Source organism: Hipposideros armiger, unplaced genomic scaffold (genome assembly GCF_001890085.2).
Source record: "Hipposideros armiger isolate ML-2016 unplaced genomic scaffold, ASM189008v1 scaffold_596, whole genome shotgun sequence".
Taxonomy (NCBI): domain Eukaryota; kingdom Metazoa; phylum Chordata; class Mammalia; order Chiroptera; family Hipposideridae; genus Hipposideros; species Hipposideros armiger.
In genome coordinates, this window is record NW_017731946.1 from 230,060 (window position 1) to 253,120 (window position 23,061).

The window sequence follows — 23,061 nt, forward strand, 5'->3', positions numbered from 1 at the left end:
CTGACTGTATTTATTCATTTATTTAACAGGTAGTTTCAGAGACATCTGCTGTGTAACCTGAGATGAGATTATAAAATTATGGTGAATAGTGCTGAGGATTCCATCAGAAAATAAATGTTTCTACCCCATCATCACACTTAGGGAGAAGAGGTGTCCCTGCTTAGTCTGCCTAACACACCAGGAAAACCCCCAAAGTTGTGGTCTCCAGCAGCCAAGGACAAACACAGGCTGAGAAAATCCCCGTCATATTTTAAGATTTTACCCCCACACTTGTACAGACCAGCATGATTTCTTCCTACCTGAATCAGATCTCACGAGGTTTGTTTCGTATGTGTCCGAGGCTGAGTAGATTGTCTTATCTACCCAGCATCAAGATTAGGTAACAAAAATACATTCACTCTTATATTTTTATTATAGCTTGAAATGCATTTATTGTGATTTTATTTATTTTAAAATTTGTTCTGTACCCTTTTAGGTACTATATAACCATCCGAGACGATTCGTTCTTGTTCTCAAATTAAACTCATGCAGGGTCACTTTAAAGAAAGTAGCATCCATGGATTGTTAGCGACAAGGAGGCTGACATGTCTCATGGTCAGTTGACAGTAGGTTACAAAAAAAGTTAAAAGCATGAAGGGAAATGACTTTTGCCAAAAGAATTTAATCTACCACTGAAATGGGAGAGCTGGCCTTTTCATTCTCATATTAGAAGCCATAATGAAAGGAGGTTAAGGAGGCCAAAAGATTCGAAGATTAGCTGAGCTTGATTTTTAGCCACAATTTCATTTTCATTTTAGAAGGAAGATTCAGGAAGGAAGGGCAATCACTGATTGAAAATGCAGCTTGCAAACTATGCAATCCAATTCCTGAGGCTTCTTTCTTCCTGAAAGGAGGCGGATCAATCCTGGATAATGATCCAGGCACGTCCAAGCTTATCTGTTAATCTTTGAGAATGCCAGTGACTAGAAAAGAAGATGGGGAAAAGGCTTTAAACAGTCACCTGCTGATTTTGACTTTATGTATTTGGCTTAAGCCCAACATTTTTACAACTCTGCAATTTCCGCTGTTTTTTGAGAATACTAAACATATATTTTAAAAAAGTTTCTCCTCTCTGTATGATCTCTTTCTTCCAAACTGCATGTTTCTGTTAGTTTTGCCTTCCCATGTGCTTATTGGATCATGTTATATTTTATAATGGAGACACTAAACAGCTGATTGGAAGCTCAGTATACATGGAGGGGCATTTTTGACTATGGTCTTCAGTGTATAACCATCTGAACCATCAATGTCAAATGTTTTTCTAGGGGCTGGTCAGAGTTTCCAGGGAAGGTTTCTCCAGGAACCCAAATGGGAGGGCGTAGTCTTAGCTGCTAGCATTCTGGGGATCTGAAGGCAGAAAGTCACTGGAATTTTTGATGTTTGGTATATAAATTTTTATTTAATCTCCCTATCTTCAGTATGATACCTCTTCTTCAACTGTGGCATCCCCAGTCAGCATTTCTCTGTTTTCCCCTTCGGTAAGAAGGGCAGTTTCTCTGTGGGCAAGGTCTCCACTCTGCTAAACAGAATGGGTGAAGAGGAGAGGGAGGGGCTAAATCTTTCTTAAACAATCGCTTGGTCAGCTTTCTTATTTTTAACTTCACCTTCGCCCACACTTTCTGAGCACCAAAATTCTCTAATTCCTGAACCTCTTGGGAGTTTACAAGTATCAACAGGATTCTTCCCTTCACTCTGCAGGGCAAGCTCACTCATTTCTCTTCGAGTGTGACTCTAATGTCATCTTCTCAGTGGTCGCTCTCTAAAATCTCACTCTCCCCATTCCAACTTGCTGTCCTAAAGTCTGTATAAAATAATGCTATGTATTTTGTTTGCTCTGTCGTTCGACTTTTATCTTCACGAAGACAGGGATTGTTTAGGAGAGAATGCCATCTTTAGTTGCAAATTATTGAAGTATTTCAGCATCACTGTTATGCTATCAAAATTTTTTCAGTAAACTCTTTTTCTGGAAGCTAAATATTGCTGTTGGCACTCTATACATACTACCGGGTGTGCCAAAAATATGTATACACATGACTTGTATTCGTCTTTTGTTATTGGTATATATTGAGTATTATAATTTTAATACAGTTTTTTCCTTAAAATGTGTATACATTTTTTTGACACCCTCTATATAATATAGTTAAAGAATCAAATTAGAATATAAAGGATTATGAGCCTTAGAATTATTAATCTTTTATATTATTAGGAAAAATGATATTATAAAAAGTGGAAATAGTTCTAAAAGTTACATAATAAAAATAATGACCCTTCCATTCTTTTTTTTTTTTTTTAAAGATTTTTTTTTTAATTGGGGAATTGGGGGATGGGAACAGCGCTGGGGAATTGGGGGAAGGGGAACAGACAAGTTGCTGTCGTTTTGTTCTTCAGTCTAGTTGTGGAGGACATCACTTCACTGGCCCAAGTTGGCACCATCATTGCGCTCTTCCCGGGCGAGGCAGATCAGTCGCCGGCTTCTGGACAGCCGCTCACTGCGGCTGCTGGCCGCTCACGCTGGCTGCTGGCCACACTCGGTAGCCCATGGCAACCCACTGCAGCAGGGGGCTGCAGCCTATGCCGTCGCCGGCGACTCAGGGCAGCCCAGCTCCAGGTTGAGCTGTTGTTTAGCATCTTAGCTGTGGAGGGCAGTGGCACTGGCCCTCATATGTGGTATCCGAACCGGGGCCCTCTGGCATCCCAAGCCAGTTCTTAACCAATGCACCATTCGGCTGGCCCATGACCCTTCTATTCTTGATCAGTATAGTCACTGTCCACAGTTTTTATTCTACCATTTTTCATGCCTATTGTTTATCCATCTCTGTAATGCCTGTCACCTTTAAAAACAAAAAACGAAAAAAACCACACACACAAATAGGAGGCTTATATGTATATTTTTTTCTGTACCTAGATGTTTTTATTTTAACAATGTCAGTTGGAGATTGTTCTGTATCAGTTTACATAAATTTTGTCTCATTCTTTCCAACAAATATTATTTGAATAATGGAAAGTGCTATAATTTATTATTATTATTATTATTATTATTATTATTTTTACCAGTCTTTATGGATAAGCAGTTTTGGATTTACCCCAGTTTGGTAATCAACTGTGGAAAAAAAATGCTACAGTAAATATTCTTGTACATAAGTCTTTGCATTTGTGTATATGTGAATATAGAAAATAATATATATTATCTTCAGTTGTGGTAATGAAAAAATAAACCTATTTTTAAATTGTTTATCTTTTCAAAATCTCACATTGAAAGCCAGTACATCTGTTTGAACAATGATTAGTGCATCCTCAACCACACTATAACCAAACAGAGGTTAAAAAAGTCCTTGATTAGTAATTTGTATTTAGTGCAGTACACTAATTTCATGTTTTCGTACTGATGGTGATGTGAGTATCCTTTTGCATTCAAAAATCATTTCTGAGTTCTTATTATTAAAAAAAAAATAGCCCACCCCCCACTTCCTGCTTCAGGGCAAGCTCTGCAAGGATGTCAAATCTTCAGAAATCTTTGAGGAATGAAAAATGTCAAGTATAAGACAATAGTATAAGTGTTTCTGAAAATGTTATTTGCTCTCTTTTATTCTTCTTGGCCATTACTTTATTATATAAACATACTATGTGCTTATTAAGCTAATTAGATCAGCATTCCTCAAAATATTACTGGTGATCTTTAAACTTTATTTACAGTGGAAAGGGGATCAAATAAGTCAAATAAGTTGAAAAGAAACCACTTGCCTTCCCTAACAACCTCCCCACTCCTGTCTCCCTCTCCTCCTCCCTGCCTAAATACTTAATTCACATTAGGATATTAAAGGCCCTTTTAGATAAGTATTTTTCAAACTTTTAGATACTTTCAGAAATAGCGTTCAGTGGGACTTACTGTTTTACTTACATTTTAGAGCTAGTTAATTGGGAATATATATTGTTGTACAGGATCATCGTCATGTTGCATATGAATGGTGTGTAGTTTGCTTTTAGAGCTACAAGACTAGTTCTGCAAGATAACTGCCAAAATGTGCTTAGTCTATGAGGGTTCAAGTGCCAAGGACACGCCCAAAACCTCTCCCTAATAAGAAAGTAGTATTATGGAATTCAGGTGTTTTCCTGACTTCATTTAACTTCGTTAGAAACTTGATTCTCTGATAGATTAGAAATTTCTATGTTTTAGTGGTAAACACATTTGTGAGTGAGTTGTTGTTTTTTCCGTGAAAAATAATCATCAATGAGAGAAGGAAATTGGGACTCTGTTGGATAGAGAAGCTTTAAAATACACGTATTTCTAAATTCCAGTTTCTTTCATAGGCGAATGGCATTTGTTTTTCTATGATACATATTTAATATAAAAATTCAATAAAAAAAGCATGATGTAGAAAATCCTCCTAAAAAAATCTCAACAAGAGAATAAGTCATCATATATTTGAACATAATCCAGACATCTCTTACATTCAGTAAGTTAGGTAACTATGTGGCATAGCCAGCAAAGCAAGTAGGTAGAAAGACTGACATAAGGAATCACACTATGTATGGTATTTTAAGTGAAACTAATTATATTTTGTTTGAATTAGCGGAACAGAGCCTTTCTTTAGACCATCTAAATAAAAATGAAAACAAAAACAAAACCAACTCACAAATCTAAGCTGTTTATCATCTGATGGATTCATAATATTTTGTGTATACATATTTATTTATTTATTTTTAATTGTAGGAGAAACCTTTGTCTAGATCTCTCCAGAGGGGTGAAGACCTTCAGTTTGACCAGGTATGCCACTTTGGGGGGAATATTTTTCCTTGAAAGGAAAATGTGTGTCCTAACAGTCTGGTCCAAAAATATCTACCATTAAGAAATTCTTTTGTTTTGTTTAGTGATCCTGTGTGTCTTTATGCACTAGATTCTGCCTGGAATTAATTGGTAGTTTGTTTTTAACAAAACAAGTAGGATGAGCGATGAATTGTGAACTTTATAGTTATAGAATGAGCTGTGAATTTCATTTCTGTTCATTCGGCGTTTAAAATGTTTTGCTTTTCATTGTTAATCTCCTTACTATGCCCTTTAAAACTTTGAAAGTTTCCAATTACATCCCTCAATCTTTCCTTGTATACCAACCAGTTCCTACAATTTTTCATGTTTATTATTTCCTGTTGGGGCTATCAGAACCTTTACATAGAAGCATGCAGCCTGGTTCCCTCCTTCTGCACCTCCTCCTGGAAGCAGAGCTGGAGATAAAGACTTGGTCCTGGAGAGTGATCCCAGAGAGCAGACCGAGGAGAGGGCAGCAGGGGAGAGGAAGAACTGATAGAGGCAGCATTTTAGAGGTCACTGCTGTGGGCTCTGGGGCTTCATTCCATTTCTGAGAATTGTACAGAATGTCTCCATAATTGTCTGTCCAAAGAATGGGGTGCTGGAGCATTTATGTGCAGCTCCCATCCTCAGTACTTGAGGGCTGCCCTAAGAGGCATTAACTACACCCCATCTGCACACTTGTACGTTTAGCTGTGCTTGTGCAAAGGCCAAGTGGACTCTGCGTCAGAAAGCAAAAGAAGCCTGAAAAGAAGATAACCAATGACCCCACCCCTCGCCTCAAGCTCCCTTTATATAGAATACCAGTATTTAATAATAAGTGTTGTATTCCTCTAATATTAATTCTTTCCTCTTCCTGAGATTAACTGTGTGATCAAGTGTTATTTTTATCATAATTATGTTTGCTCAAGAATTATTATATGTTGTTTGCAAAAGTCAATAGCCCAGATTAGCTTCCTATTGCCATCTAGTATTCCTGAGCTACTTTTCTCATAATTATGTATCTAGGAAATGGAAGTTAATGCTCATATTAGTCTACTTGATTAAAGAAAGATGACTGGTGAGACTTACTTGGTGGAGATGTACCAAAATACTGTGTTTCTGGATCCCACTCCAGTTCTGAATCCAAATCACCAGGAGGACCGCTGACACCTGTATTTTAGGCGATTCTGATGCATGTACTTGGTCAACTAGTTCACTAGTCCACTAGTCCAAAAGAGAACCATAAATAGGAAGGCCAGTCCTCTGTTATAGTAAGAATAAGATCACCTTATAAAATGCTTTTGTCACTACAAAGTTATTAATTACTAGTAATTGATTAATTAGCATTAATGTACTAGTACATTATTTTTAAAGTATTAAGATTATTTACACCTTGAATCCACTTCACCAGTGAACGAATGTACAGTCTGAGTTTGAAATCCTATTAAACAAGGTTTTAAGAGAAATTTCCACTATTTTCTTCTGTATATGATTAATAAAACTATAAGCGATCATGCCTCATTGCTTGATTTTTTTCAAAATAAAAAGCTACATGTGCTTTAAACTGTTATAATATATATGAGTATTTACAGTAGTCGGTTTAGTTTTCCTTTATTAACAATGAATTGTATCCTTTTGAGTGATACTGTTCATTGTTAATAAAATATAAATTTAAAAAAAACAGTGAAAACTAGAATCTTGTTTTACTTTAATTCTCTATATTAAAATCTATTTACCTGTCAAATTTTGGTAATTTACAAATAGAACCATGATTAAAGGAAGGCAGACATAATGAAAAAAGGGAGAATGGCTTACACAATCCAATAAACTATTTCATTCTTTTCTATTTTCCTGGATGAAGTACATTCTGAAGTTATATGTAGAATAGAAAATATTTGGAAAATTTAACTTTTAATTCCTAGAGGTTTCAATTTATCTTCGTTAAGTGGTACTTCCTATAATCATGGAACTGAATGAGGCCTTGCGTATTCCTGCAACCCATAGTTTTTCAGTTAAGAAAAACAAAGTGAAGTATGTTTTACTGTATGCTGATTTAAAAATATTCATTTTATGAGCAATGGGTCAAATCAGATACAGAATTCCTTATGCAGAGAGAATTTTTTTCTTGGGATCCACAAGATGAAGAGTGACCTTAGGGACTCCCAATGGTGGCTGGTGTACCTCTTAACCACCACTATGGGCAGGTTGGGTTCATTCATGAAATAAATCTGAAATTCACCTACAGAGATGCCTCAAATGGAGTGGCAGTTGTTCATCCCACTCCATTTATCTTTATGCTGTCCATTTATGTATTCAAAGCTTTAAAAGCTTGTGTTCAACACCTTTCTAATATATTTGTTTGTATCACAAATTAATTATGTAATTGTAATTCTTTGTTCTGTATCAAAGCAATACACAGTAAATTGGAGCTTTCCCCACACTTTTAACATAATATTGCCTTTGTTTCTACATCTCTCCATCCATTCAAGTGGCAACATTTTAGAACCATTTATTCACATGCGGAGAGAGGAACTAGCCAGGAGAGGGAAGTATATATGTGTGTGTGTTTTGGTTTTTTTCCCCCCATGTTATGGGTATCAGTTCTCCTGGAGGTATCCATGTGTACAATCAGGGATGTTATTGATGGTCTTGTTTGTACACATGTGAGGAGCATATGGAGGCAGGGAAAAGATGGAAAGCCTCTAAGCTAAACTGAATGGATTTGGTTCAGGATTAACAGTGGGTGAAACTTAGCCCACTTTACTCCTTGCTATACCCCTAACCCTGTTCTAAGTTTTATGCATTTATTGCTTTGAGTTACTATGTTTATTCGACTATATTTATTGTAGAAATGTTAATCATTTTTAAGTGATTGCTGATAGAGTTGGGAAGATGGTACTTTGAGGTGGTCCTTTACCTTCTGGGAATATCTTGTATTTTCAGTTGATAAGCTCTATGAGCTCAGTAGCAGAGCACTGTCTCCCTTCCTTACTTCGCACCTTGTTTGACTGGTACAGACGCCAGAATGGAACTGAAGATGAATCTTACGAATATAGGCCTCGATCTAGCACAAAATCTAAGGGGTAAGTGGCTCATTTTCCACTGTCCTACCTAGGATTGAAGCACTTCCAATGAAGGGGGTGATAGTGGTAGCAAATGAAGACTATTATTGTTTGGTTTCTAAGCAAAAACCTGGATTACTTTTGTTATGAGGTGGTAGTAATGGGAGAGGATAGTCCGTACTTAAGCTGTAAATTGGGGCAAGGTACCAGTTAAAGTAGGTGCAGCCCTACAGGTCTCATTACTGTAACTCGTCTTGCAGAACCAAATTTCAGGAGTTCAGTGAGGAGCTTTAATAGTCATAGAAGAAATTAAAATATTCAAAGAAGGTCCTGTTCACAGGGTTTGAGAACAGAAGCAATTGTGATGCAGGAAGATTACCAAAACCCTGTATTGTCTACCATGAGACTTCTTGGTGCTCAAATCATAGAACTTGTCTTCTCTTTTGAATTTCCTGGGGAGATTTGGCTTTTAGGAAAGCATCTATTTGTTTTCAGGTCCATAGTTTAGAATTGGACTTCAGTGGATGCCACTTTTGATTTTTCAACTTAGTTTCGTGAGAAAGTGACCTGGCCTGTATTATTTTCATCAGAAAAGTTATTACTTTTGTTTCAGTTCTTAATTAAAAAAAAATAACACTAATCAAATATGGAACAATGTTAGGTTTTCTAAGTGAAATTTAAACTGTTTTTCCTCCTCTTACTGTTTTTTTTAGATTAGGTTTAATTTCTGACAGATACAATAGTGCAATGTGTGTATAAATTTCTAATGTACAAAAAAGAAGGAACACGAGAACATGTAATATATACATTGGGCTGTTAAGAAAAGCTTATACTAACATTTGCTGTAGGACCATACATAGTAAGAACTCAGTAAATAGCATGAACTACTAACCAATACCTATTTTAAAATTTACAGTCTCAATGCAATCCTAAATTGAGGTTCTTGTTTCAGGGATGAACAGCAACGTGAAAGAGATTATCTTCTTGAAAGGAGAGATTTAGCAGTAGATTTCATTTTTTGCTTAGTTTTAGTTGAAGTTCTAAAGCAGGTAAGCCCTTTGATTTATGCAAAGTCTGTATTATTTTTTTCGTGTTTCAGTTGCCTTATTTAGGATGATATGTCTAAAATTCTGGTCCCCATCAACTTCGTTTCTATCATTTAATTAGATTTGTTTCAGTTGCCTGAGGCTTTCTTCTCCTGCGCCTATCACTTCCTGTTCCTTTTACCTTTGTATGCCACCCAAGACATGAAATCATGTCAGGAAAATGGAGCAAAATAGAAGTTGTGTTAAATATGAGCCTTTGGCTGCAAGTATGGTATGACTGTCATTCATCTACTTCAATCTTTTCTTACTTCCGCTTTCAGAGAGTTTCTTTTCCTAAGCCTTCAAGCCTGCATTTCAACATTTAATACTTGTGCAGTGGTAGTTGAGGAATGGGGATGATTTGACATGGGTCAGACTGACTTGACAAGTGCAAATGGTGTTTGGACTAGTGAAAATATTTCCAGATAATAAATTATGTTTATTCATTTAATGAATATTAGAATGCCTACTGTTCGCTGACATTGTTCTGGGCACTGCATTTGTGAGCTTACCATCTGAATGGCATAGACAGTAAAGAGATATATATAATTCCAGGTGTCATGTATATTTTTACTATTCAAAATTAGTACAAGTATACATATAAATAACTGTACTGATTTTGAAAGTATGTTTTTATAAGTTTGTAGTCTTTAAAAAGTTATATATCATTCAAAGATGATCCATATATTTCTAGCCATGCACATTGTAATATTTTGAAAAAACTTAGGAAACCTAAAAGAAAAAGAATTATATTTTGCGTCTGACATATTTGGATGGAGAGAGGTTTTTTTGTTGTTGTTATGTGTAATGGAATAGAATATAATATCTTATGAAACAGCAAATGTAAGATATAAAAGTTATTAGTAGTTGTCAATTTTTCCAACGTACCGTAGTCAGTATAAAAGTATTTGAATTATGTAATCATTCATGCTTTGCCTGTTTTTACAGTGTCTGAGAAAAGACATTGAAATCTGAATATTTGAAATCTGCAATTTTAATATGTACCCATCATAAAGTTTTCTTAGTAAATGTGGGGAAGAAATTTCCCCTGGGAATTGTACTAACAAGCCAGATTTGCTTTCTGAGATCTCTCAGCTTAGCTAGGCTCCTAAGACCCTGACGTAAGGATGAATAGGAGGAGCTGGGGGCCGCAACAGGCCATACCCCATGAGTGGACTGTGGGGCTCTCTGTGGTTGGTTTCTAGCTTCTTGTGTGTGCTTGATGAGGGTCATTTGGGTGGTTTTGTAACATTTATACTTCTTTGCTTAGTTAAATGGTGTATGGTTTCTTCTTCCAGCAGGAGAAATCGAAAACTCTCTACACTGACATTTAGGACTGATCTGGGTACATTGTGCCTTTTCTCCTTGGTGTCCCATGCCATTCTTGTACTTAGCAATCAGCCTCCCTTCTCATCTGAAAGCTGCCCCTAATTGCACTGGCTTCAGAACTTCAATGCACAGATAACCGCATGGAGGTTTTCCTTTTTCCTCTTCTCCCCTCCTTGTCATTTTTGTCTTCATCCTCTTTCTCCTTCGCTTTCTCCAAAGTAATCCAGAGAGCTCTTCTGGTAGAAGAAAAATCAGTAGCGATAAACATTCTTTCAGTGGGCTCATTTTTCAAGTCCCCTGCACAAAGTCCTTTCAGACCCATGGTTCACACAGACTCAAATGTGAGAAAGAGAAATACAGTGGCCCTGATAGCTCATCTTTGGGTTTGGTTCTGTCACCACATTGTTCTGACCTATAGTTCCCTTTCCACTCATCCATTTCTGTCTTTTACCGTTACCGTCATACCTTCATTCAAATGAACCCGTCAAGGAATAAAATATATCACCAAAAACATAGAGACTTTATTTAAAATCCTATATAGGTTTTTCTCTTTCCTACTAAAAGGCAAATCTTTTTAGCTTCTTCAAAACTAATAAAACTACAGAAAATGAAGTAAAAATCAATAGAACTTTCTGAAATATCATGACAAACTAACCCAATTTTCTTCTGTGCCACAGTGAGGTAGGGTTTAATAGATCCAGAGAGTAATCTGTGTAATATATCTTGAATTTAATAAGACTTTTACTTTATCCCACATAATATACACCTATTAAAATGTGAGTTAGTTTTATTTTGATGAGATAGACAGTCCCGGGAGCAGTGTAGTATTGATGCATGGTTGGTTCATTCTCAAGGAGGAGTAAATATTCCTTGTGGGTTAGTCCTTGACCTCATATATTAGAAATTATTTGTTTCTTGAATAACTTGTCATGTCTTCAGTGATAATCACACACGTTTGGAACTCTTTGTAATGCATGAAGATCCTGTTTCCTTTATATCAGCCGCTTATTATAATAAGCTCTGGGAGACAGTCACAGCAAATGTTTTCATCCCAGCTGCACCCTTTACTTGCTTGTATAACTTGGGCGAGTGATTACCCACTAACTCTTTCTTCCTCTGTAAAGGAGGGATGATAATAGTACCATTATTGTGGAATCGTGAGAATTAAATATGATAGTGCTTGGGACATGGAAAATGCCCAACATATATTATTTATTTCCATTTTACAGATGAAGAAGTGTTCTTAATTGAAATAATGCCAGTTTACTTTTTTACTCTGTTTTCTTCCTTTAATAATAAAAGTAACTTTTATTGGTAAAATCAGCGATATAAAATTAGGTGCAATGGTCAGCATCTTGTAAAATTAAAACTTTAATCGTAACAAGTTAGACAAAGAATTGAGTTTGTATAAATATGAAATTCATGTGATTCACTGTGGAAACAAAATTAATTCAAGGTTTTTGGGGACTAATTTTGTTTTTTTCAGGAAAGTCAGAAGAATAATTTTGGGGTCATGGCCAACTACATATTTTAGTGTGTTAGTACCAAAGGCTTTAAAATCCATGACAGAAGCACATTTAAATAGGAATATAGCACTGAGAAAGTTAGAAGCAATTTTCTTTTTATATTGAATTTTAGTCAGACATATTTATTTATTGAAACAAGAAGATTGGGAAACCAAGTTTGTGAGCCAGTTCAGGCTTTTGGCTTAGTTTTATTAGTGCTACCAGAAGGTGGAGTATGTCTTTAGTATTTTCAGATTTAACATTCACATTTTAGATACTGATAAGCCTCTTTGAAGATTATGGGGTTGTTCGTAATTTTGCTAAGATATGAATTTATTCTTCCTTGTGTTGAGAGCTGGTCTTTTAGGTGATGAATGAGCTGTGTTGACTGCACAGTCTCTATATCTTATCCTAGCTTTGTTGTTTCTCACTTTCATGATGTGATAAAAGCATCAGATTTTGGGAGGTGAGGGTGGGAATAACCTTGGGGTAAAAAAATAAAACTTGGATATTCTTTAAGATACATGTTTTTTGAATGTTCAAGTAGAATTAGAGCTATTTCTAAAATCACATAAATGACAAGATCTGAAAAATTCTTGATACTAAAGATGAGAATATTATTCCATGAAAGTAGAACTTTTTCAGTATAAATGGAAATAGGGTCCTCCTCCTTTTTAGTTCAGTTTGGGGTTGTTTTTTTGCTATTAAAAATAAGAAGAGAAATAGGGAGTTCAAGAATGTCTGTGCATTCTGATAATGTTTATTTTTTAAATAAACTTTTTTGAGATCGTGCTTTTTCTTTGAGATTATGCATTTTTTTCCCCAAAAAATAAAAGGTCAAATATATTTCTTCTTTCACTTCTGTTTCTCTGTCTTTTTTCTTATAAGGTTTTCTTTTCTCATTTTTTTTTCATTTATGAAATGTTTTCATATATCAGAAAGTATGTACCAACTTTTGAACTTCAGTTCCCTCACCTGTAAAATAACAGACAAATATTTACCTTATACGGCTGCTGTGTGTGATATAAATAATGTATAGAAAATGCCTCACTAATACTTGGCACACAGATACATAAAAAGTGTTGATGGTGGTAGTAATAGGGTAGTAATAAAGAGCACACAGCATGGTTAAGTAGTGTCCTGATCTGTCTGTCACTATTAGACTTTGAGCATAACTGGAGCAAATAAAGACTATTTAGGAGAAATGATAGGTTTAAGTCACCTTGTGTTTCGTATCTCTGGTCTAGAGCACATGAAACAGCCCTGTGAGGAAATCAATATAATAAAGTCACAGCACAGAACCATAAGTGGGATACCAAAAGTTAAAACATGGAAAATTCAGTGTTTCATATTGCAAAGTCACGGAAATGTCCGGACCAGCCTCCATGTGCTGTGAGTTCTGGAGTAAATTCTGGGAGTCAGGCTCCTTGATCCAAACACAGTCTGTTCCTGAGTCAAGTTTGGCATTCCCTAATTAGTGGTAGATATCGTCTCAATGGGCTTATCACAGGGCTGACTGGGAGGTACGTATAGGACAATTCCTGTAACCTCTTTGTTACCTTGGGGCCCATTTTTTTGTCCCAATCCAGGGAAGATCAGGTTAGGAGAACACATCTGCCTCCCTGCTTCCCTAATGATCTCTGGTTTTCTGCCATTTCCTGTTACCAGGCCTCAATATCTCCATCCTATATTCTAGTTCCTTCACCTGCCCTACATTCCCAGGAGAGAAGATGAGAGGAGAATCAATCTCCAGTTGTAATAAATCTGACTTTGTATTCTCTCAGGGCTAGTAGTAATAGGGTTTCTATCATCTGCAATTTACAGGTGAGGGATTGCCTATAAAAGGCTGAAAAGCTACATGTGATTATGGAATCAATCATAAAAACCTAGTTAAGCATCCTTAGTTGCCAAAGAAATTCTGGGTTTAATTTTCGGTTTACTAATGTGAGACAAAGGGTAAGACTATTCTTCTAGAGTCTCCGAATTCTTGAACTGTACTGTGTAGAATAAGTGCAGTTTCTACCCCATTATTAGATTTATTAAACATGGGGTATTAAAATCCCCGCTTTCACAAAGTGATGAATAAAGTGAATTTCTTTCTCGTATCATCAGGTTACTTTTAAAAGGTTCTCTGAGACTTAGAAAGGTAGAGTTTGGATTACAGCAGCTTCCTCCTTAATCCATATTTGATTTTGCGAGCAGGCAATAAGAGTCTCCCTTCTAGTGTGTTTTCTAGGACAGGTGAGACAAATGCTCCTTCTCGTCCTCCTCTCGTCAACAATAACCAGAGCCACTGAGCCAAGATGAGGCTATAGCGTAGCCATCAATCCAGGAGTAAAGGTTCATCCTGAGCCTTTTAAAGCTCTGTCAGCTGCCATGTCTCTGTCTGCTCGGGACACGTTTTAGGATTGGTACGCATGTTCTCCTCTGTGTTGTGTGAATTTAGTCACCTCATTGAGATGAATGAAGGTAAATGAAGAGCGTAGCTACGTATTGGATTTCTTATCCCTCATTGCAGTTTAAATGTGATTATTCTTATCTCATGTCTGTCTCATATTTACTAGTTTTGAACTAGATCCTGATCATTATTCAGGACCAAACTCAGCTCCCGATTTCCCTTTGTAAGAAATAATTATCTTCATTTAAAATACCTCTTCTTTAAACCCTCAAGAAGCATTCTGACCATTTGTGAGTAATTATACTAATTCTCTACTCTTTTTTCCCAGTCTACTTTGTGGCTTCCTTGTATTACAGTTTCATCCTATTGATGAGGTGTTACACAATCAATATTGTTAAAAATTTTAAGCAATTGTAGAATTCCTGTGTGTTTTGCTTTAATTGGACCCAAGAATTGGAAAAATCTTGGTCCTGGTTCAGGATACCCTGTTGTCATTGATCTCTGCATGGCCGCCTGTTTATCTGCTTGTTTACAATACAAAGGTTACCTGTGAGCCTACCGCCTGAGACTCTGAGAACTTAAGCCTAGTTATGTGACTCTCTCCTAGGTAACTCCCTGGCTACTTCCTTACAGTATACTGGTTTTTATGTTATATATTCCCTTAACTTTAAAAGGTGTTTTGATATATGTTTGAATAATATATGAAAGTTTTCTTGTTTTTGAACTTTATAAAAAATGTGTTATACTGTTTATTGTCCTCTAGGATTTATTTTTTCACTCAACATTATTACTAAGATTAATGCATGCAGTGTGTTGCCATATACATCATTTCCTTAGGCGTGTAATTGCTAGTCTACTGGAGCTCCATCCTCTTTAGTTTAGTACCCAGGGCCCTGCAAATTAAACTGATAAATGGCAGGTTAACAGGAGAAAAGGTTTATTATGTATGCATACAGAGGCCTTCATCGAAATTGAAGACCCCAAGAAGGGTTAGACCCGAGAACTTACTTTAACAAATTGTGGGGAATTGATAAGACAAAGGAAGAGGGTTTGTGCTTCTAAGGGTGGTAAATTGTGAGAAGGTAAATATATGTGAGAAACGAATGGAAGGTACGGGCTACATTGTAAGATATGTTTGTGCAGACCCATCTCAGTGCCAGCTTCCTGTTTCCAGTGATAATGGTTATTCTCTTCTCTGTATGGGAAAGACAGCTTTTAGCCAGAAAGGGGGAACTAGAGAGTTTTCCCTGCATCTACTGTTTCCCAGTTGCCTTCAGCTCAAAATAACCCTTTTGCCAAAGTGCCATATTCTGTAGTAACGTACTTTGATCTACTTCACTAGATTGTACACTATGTAAAACATTGATTTAAACTTCCACCAGCAATGTAAATGAAACCTCACTCATTAACTCTACAATTTGGTATTGTCAGACTTAAGTTTCTCCCCATCAATTAGGTATAAAATGATATCTTGTGCATTTGCTTTCTCCGTCTTACTAATGAAATCAAGCATCTCTTCATATCTTTGTCTTTCTTTGGAATAAATATAACAAAGGACAAAAAAATAGGAAATTACAAAACTTTGTTGAAAGCCTTTAAAGAGGTGAAAAAATATTTCATATAAATGTATAAGAATACAGTTACCCCCAAATTTATCTATAGATTTATTGCAACTCCACTAATCCTAAGTTATTGTGGAACTTTAAAAGACGCTATATTGAAAACAGAGCAACAGTAGGCCAAGAATAGTCAAAATATCTCCAAGAAAAATAGGGGCACTTGCAGTACCAGACATCACAATTTATTAATAAGCTGTAATAATTAAGACAGTGTGATTTCAGTATAGACATATACAAATTAATAGAGAGCTCAAAAATAGACCCACATATATATGGAACTAGAATCTATATCTATGGTGACTTGTATAATCTTTGACCCATCAGTTCCTCTGTTTCGGTTCTTTCCCATGGAACTGTACAAGTATATAATGTTAAATGCACAAGATGTTTATTGTATAACATATTAAATATTGAAAATCTGGACTGAAATGTTCATTAATATGGAGCTCATTAAATAAATTATGTATATGAGTAATATATAGCTGTTAAAAATATAAGGAAGAACTCTAAGTACTGATATGGAGAGATGCATCATTCTGTTAAGTAAAAATAAGGGTGTGTGTGTGTGTGTGAAAAAGCCTGGAAGGATATATACCAAGTTTTTAATAGTGATTATATATGGGGGAAGGAGCAGGAATTTTAATTTCTGATTTAAATATTTTGAGTTGTTTTACATACTAGGAACTAGCATGTAATTTTTAAAGAACTGAACAAAATGGAGATATTTAAATGACAAATTTCTGATACTAATAAAGTTATAAATAGTTTTAAATTGTTGGAAAAGTTGGTGACCCTTTGGGTACTGTTATGTTAGAAAATTGGGCTGTATGAAATGTGGGGCTGGCTCTGTCAAAGGTTGTTTTTCTATAGGTATAGCGAAGTTACACATGAACATGTTTTTAACTCTCTGACAGTAACAATTGTAGTAACAATAATGATTACTTTTTTTCCCTACATAGTCCATAGTTCAATGATTTGTGATTATGAAGCTAATGTTCTTAAATTTAGAGTTTGTTAAATTAGAGGTTCAACTAAATTCTTAGAGAATAAGTAATAGCATTAAAAAATGACATTTTTAGAAAATGGGAAGATTGACAGATTAGTAATAGATCATTATGAAAATTAAAATTGATAGTTTAATTAGTTGAAATGGGACTACTCATAAGATTTCTAACCTATTTAGCTTTTACTCACTGGATTTAAAAAATTTTTTTATTCTAGATTCCTGTTCATCCTGTGCCCGATCCCTTAGTTCATGAAGTTCTAAACTTAGCTTTCAAGCACTTTAAACATAAGGAAGGGTAAGTAAAATACTCACTTGGGATTGTTGCTTTTCTCTGTAGTCCAGGTTTAGACTATTTAAACATACTTTGAACTTTCACTTGTTCATTTGTTTTTAGTGGTCAAAGCAGTTATCTTCCTTTTTTTTTTTTTTAATCCACACGAAATACTGATAGGAACAATTTTGTAAAAATAATTCTTAAAACCATTGATTGCATTTACAAGAATCAGAAGGTTAAATTTCATGGCAAATTAAAATCTAGAGATAGGAGAAAATTCATGTGGTTTTTATCATTCTATAAATGAATCTTCACAGAAAATTATACAATACTCTGATAAGGGATTTTCAGATTTATTAAGCAAGAGAGTTTGTAGAAAAATTTAATGAATAATGCATTTGTTCTCTTACTTTAGATATTCAGGAACCAACACTGGGAATGTGCATATTATTGCAGATTTATATGCAGAGGTGATAGGGGTTCTTACCCAGTCAAAGTAAGTTTCACTGATTTTTATTTGCTTTTCATTTCAGAATGCTTTATTACCTTTTATTTTACTAAGCTGCTGTATTCCTTAGAGGATTTTAAAGTAACACCCATATCTTAATTTCACAACTTGTTTGGATTTATTTGGGGTTTTCCACAATTGTCTGAATTGAGGAAATCAGAAATTGTCAAGAATAGGGCATTATCTTATTTCCTATTTTTAATAATTCTGTGAGGAGTGTTTTTTAAAAAATCTTCCTTTGAGAACTCTTTATAGAGTGAGTGATTACTTTTAATACTTTCCAGTAGGGTGCTTTTATTTCTGAGATAGCAATGCAGACCTTTCCTTCTAATCATCTTATTTGTTTTAATACTAAACAGAGTTTTGAATAGGTAGAAGAGATACCAAACAGGAAAGATAAAAGATACCAAGTTATTCCATGAAAAGTGGTATTTGTTAGGAGTTTTACTCATTGAGTTGTGTTTAGCTGTCATTATAGAAAACACTAAAAAGATGTTTACCTTTAGTATCTCCTATTTGCTCTAAAGACTATGGAAGATTTTGAATTTCCTTTGTTGCTATTGGGAAATTTGTAAGGTAAAAAGTATCAATTCAGATTTTCATGCATGCCATTTAAAGAGGTTTTTTTTAAGATTTTATTGGGGAGTGGGGGAAAGGGAACGGACAAGTTGCTGTCCTTTTGTTCGTCAGTCTAATTGTGGAGGATGTTGCTTGACTGGAACCATGTTGGTGTTACCATTATTGCACTCTTCCCGGCTGAGGCAGTTGGCTGCCAGCCATTGGAGGGCCACTCATGGTGGCTCACGGCGTCTCTAATGAGCTGCTGGCTGCTCACACTTAATGCTGCCGCTCACGATAGCTCACGGCAGTCCACTGCAACAGGGGCTGCAGCCTATGCCATCGCTGGCCACTCACGGCAGTCCAGCTCTAGGTCGAGCTGTTGTTCACAATCTTAGCTGTAGAGGGCACAGCGTCACTGGCCCATGTGGGAACCAAACTGGTGTCCCTGCTACTCAGAGCTCACATTTCCAAACCAACTCTTAACCAACTGAGCCACTGGGCCAGCCCTTAAAGAGTCTTTGGTTCTGATATTATCATATAAAATCCTTTCTTAGGATTTTATTCTAAGGATTTAATTCTAAGAAGCCAAGCATTGTTAATGTTTAGTATTCTAGATTTTAATATTAAGTAATGTATTTCACTTGGTATGTTTTTTATCCTGTGTAATACACTAGGAACCCTTGTATAACCAGTGATGTAGAACTTGGAACATAGTTTGAGTATTTTAAGTGATTTGGACATAGACAGTAATATCTCAATATTTCATTTACATTTACAGTATTGAATCCCTGTCTTAGGAATATAGGCACTAAACCATAGACACAAGCAATGATGTATTTATTTTTATGGCATAGTAGTTCATGCTTTCTTTGTTTTTATCAAAAAAATGAATTTCTATCAGGAATATAGATTAGAGATTCTAAATAATACATTAACAAGTTGGGTCCAAGAGAACGTTGCATCACCTCTAAGTTAATTCTAGGATGGTAAGGATTATAAATCCAAATGGCCAAGTAAATTTATGAAATGATGCTCACTCTCACCTAGAGCAATATTGAGGTGTTTTGCACCGATACACATAATGAACATGGAAGAAAATGTGCATGGAGCCACCTTCAGTTAGACTGATGGCACTGACATTTGAGGGGGCAGGCAGGTGATGGGATTGGAAAGGGGAGGAGAGAAAGAGAAAGGCTGGAAGGTGTATTAGAATCTTGTTTATGCATTTCCTTTGATTTGTAGTAACTCATAATTACTCTGAGAAATTTAATGAAAGAAAATCCCTTGGATTCTAATATTATTGCAATGACAAGATTTTTATCCTATATATATATATAAAACACAAAAGAATATTTTCATGGGAAATGGTACTGTATTCTCCAAGACTCGAATGGAAATGGATGTTATACTTCCTATCATTTATCTGTATTTCATTAATACGTAATTTTCATTTTCCCCACTATAGTCAGTGGCCATTGGGAGGTATACTTCATGTGTCCTTTCAACTTTCAGGAACTGATTTCCCCAAGTAACATTACCTGTAAAATCTTTAGTTGTTTCATAACACACAGAGGGAGAAATGAAGTATTATTGATTAATAAACTATTAGACATCTTTTTCCAGTGCAAGCAAGGAAAAATTTAGTAGCCTTAACAGTTGTGGTCATTTGAATCCAGGATGGTGCCCACATTTTGAAAGCATTTTGATTCTTCAGCGTATTCAGATTATGAGACCTATGTCCTCCCACAAGTCTTCAGTTTTTTTACTGTGTACTGAGATATTAGTTTTAAGTGATAATTAGTAGTCTATAGTTGATTGGTTTACCTCTTTTAACAAATTTGTTGTCTCCAATCTACTCTCCATATAACTCAAATTGCAGACTTTACAAGAAGGAGCCTTAAAAATAGGAGACACTCTCTGCTTTACATAGGGATGTTTTATGGGTGGGTTATTTAATCTTATTTTAATCAAGATTATTAATTATGAAATGGTAATGGTGCTGTAGTGATGATATAGGAATAAAGAAATCCTATTATTTCTTTTTAAGGAATTTCTGATTTTAAAGTAAATAAACAGGAAATTTAGAATAAATAATCTGTCTTCCTCTGCTTTCTGGTAATTTTGATGAGGGCAGAGAAAGGAGATGCTGTTTAGGTAAAACACCTTTTAATTTCAATCTTAAATAATGTGTAGGAAATTAGTGTTTTTAATTCATTTGAAATTACATATCTGTGTGTATCAAAGGTTTCAGGCTGTGAGGAAGAAGTTTATGACGGAATTAAAAGAACTGCGACAAAAGGAACAAAGTCCACATGTAGTACAAAGCGTCATCAGCTTAATAATGGGAATGAAATTTTTCCGAGTGAAAATGTATCCTGTAGAAGATTTTGAAGCATCATTTCAATTTATGCAGGTGACCCACCTTCTCAATTGCAGATTTAGCCTAACGGTGGCTTTTCTTGCTGTTCATTACTTTTAAAAGAAGCAAAATACATATAAATTAATGACATCGTTATTAATGCCTTATTCCAAGTGTCTTTCTATTTTAACTTGAGCATGTCTTGACCTTAGCTTTTTGGTAAAATTGCAAAGTGTTTACTGAATTATCGTGATACTGAAAATTCTTTAACCTTCCTCTTTTGTTAATCCTTCCCTTTTGTACCTTTTCCCCCCCTTCAAGGAATGTGCTCAGTATTTCTTAGAAGTAAAAGATAAAGATATAAAACATGCACTTGCTGGTTTATTTGTGGAGATTCTTATCCCTGTAGCTGCTGTAAGTATATTTTTATATTATATTTTAAAAGTAACTTTTCACTGAAGAAGTTACCACATGAAATAGTCTTACTTTCTAGTAATCTTGTAGATAATTAAGCAGAAACTTTGAATGTAACATGGGTACTGGGAAAATGGTTATTAGACAGATAGCAGAAGAGCATTCATCAGTATTTTAGTTAAAAGAACATGGCCAAGCCCTTAAGATTCAGAGACTGTAAGGAGGCAGAGTATCTGCACCCTAGCTGTAATGGTTGCCTCAAGTTGGTCAATGTAACATATTGCATGTACTTGGGGCTTTTGCTCCTTAAAAACTGACAGCCATTTTAGTAGCCTCTGAAGAATTTGAAAGTACTGTGACATACATCCTGGAATTTACAGGACTGTGTCCATTTTAAATGTCCTTGTGTTCCTTTTTAATGCCCTCTTCTCATTCTCCCCACCTTGTTCTCAGGCAACCATTGATCTTCTTTGAATTTCTCTACATTAATTTTGGATTTCCTAGAATGTTATATTAATGGAATCTTATAGTACGAGCTCTTACTTTTCGGAGGGGAACAGCGTTGAGGAATCGGGGAAGGGGAACAGACAAGTTGTTGTCCTTTTGTTCTTCCGTCTAGTCGTGGAGGACGTCGCTTCACTGGCCCATGTTGGTATTATCTTTGCTCTCTTCCCGGGTGAGGCAGTCACTCTCTGGCCATTGGACGGCGGCTCACAGCAGCTCACCCTGGCTGCTGTCACTCACGACCACTGCCAGCCATTCACGGTAGCTTATGGCAGTCCACTGCAGCTTCACTGCAGCCGATGCCATTGCCGGCGACTCACAGCAGCCCAGCTCCAGGTCGAGCCGTTGTTTACCGTCTTAGCTGTAGAAGGCGTAGCATCACTGGCCCTAATGTGAGATCCAAACCTGGGGCCCTGCTGCTAAGAGTTGGCATCCCAAGCCAACTCGTAATCAATTAACCAACATGCCACTTGGCTGGCCCTGCATAATTATTTTATGTTCCAGCTATATTGCAGAATATATCCGTGGTTTATTCCTTTTTCATTGTTGAGTAGTATTTCATTATGACTATACTGCAGTTTGGTTTATGTGTTTACCTATTTTTGGACATTTGGGTTGCTTCCAGTTTGGAGCTGTTACAAGTAAAGTTGTGAACATTCATGTACAAATCTATGTATGGACATATGCATTTATTTCCTTTGGGTAAATAACTAGGAGTGGCATTGCTGGGCCATGATAGTGATATGTTTAACCTTTAAAGAAATGGCCAAACTGTGTTCCAAAGTGGTTGCACCATTTTGCATTCTCATGAGCAGTATGTGAGAGTTCTAGTTTCTTCACATCCTCATCAACACTTACTTTGACCAGTCTTTGTATTTTTATCCATTGTAACAGGTGGATCATAGTATCTCATTCTGGTTTTTAATTTGCATTTCCCTAATGACTAATGCTTTTGAGTATCTTTTCATGTCTTTATTTGCCGCCCCATATATTTTCTTTGGTGAAAGTCTGTTGAAAGCTTTTGTCACATTTTTGTATTGGGTTATTTGTTTTCTGATTCAGTTTTAAGACATATATTTTTATATTTTAAACATATATTGTGGATACAGGTATTTTTATCAGATATATGCTTCGTTAGTATTTTCTCCTAGTCCATGATTTGACTTTTCATTCTCTTAGCTATTTCTTTGGAAGAGAAGTTTTTAAATTTGATGAAATCTGATTTATCAATTTGTTCTTTTATAAATTATGTTTTTGGTATCATATCTAAGAAGTCTTTGACTAATCCAAAGTCACAAAGATTTCCTCCTATATTTCAGTTTTAAGGTTTACTTTTTTGTCAATGATCCATTTTCAGTTGATTTTCTATGTGGTATGAGATGTGGATTGAAATTTTGTTTCATTTAATTTTTTGTTTTGTTTTTGCATATGATACCCAGTTGTTCCAGCATCATTTGGCCATTTGTTGTTAAGAGAACTCTTTTAATGTACCTTAATTCCTTTGTCTAAAAAACTGAATTGACTCTCTATGTGTAGGTGTATCTCTGATTCTGTTGTTCCAATTATCTATGTGTATGTTCACAACAGTAGCATACTATCTTAGTTTCTGTAG

The 23,061-nt window shown here is 35.6% G+C and overlaps 1 protein-coding gene across 14 annotated transcripts in view; it reads left to right on the plus strand.

Moving 5' to 3' along the window:
• FRYL (FRY like transcription coactivator) overlaps positions 1–23,061 on the plus strand; it is a 246,267-nt gene that overhangs the window by 111,968 nt on the left and 111,238 nt on the right. For all 14 annotated transcript variants that reach the window (XM_019624634.1, XM_019624635.1, XM_019624636.1 and 11 more), the window contains 7 exons: positions 4,751–4,804; positions 7,769–7,908; positions 8,840–8,936; positions 17,045–17,124; positions 17,519–17,599; positions 20,417–20,585; positions 20,853–20,945. In XM_019624634.1, the coding sequence (XP_019480179.1) occupies positions 4,751–4,804; positions 7,769–7,908; positions 8,840–8,936; positions 17,045–17,124; positions 17,519–17,599; positions 20,417–20,585; positions 20,853–20,945 (714 nt within the window). The remainder of the gene's footprint in view (positions 1–4,750; positions 4,805–7,768; positions 7,909–8,839; positions 8,937–17,044; positions 17,125–17,518; positions 17,600–20,416; positions 20,586–20,852; positions 20,946–23,061) is intronic.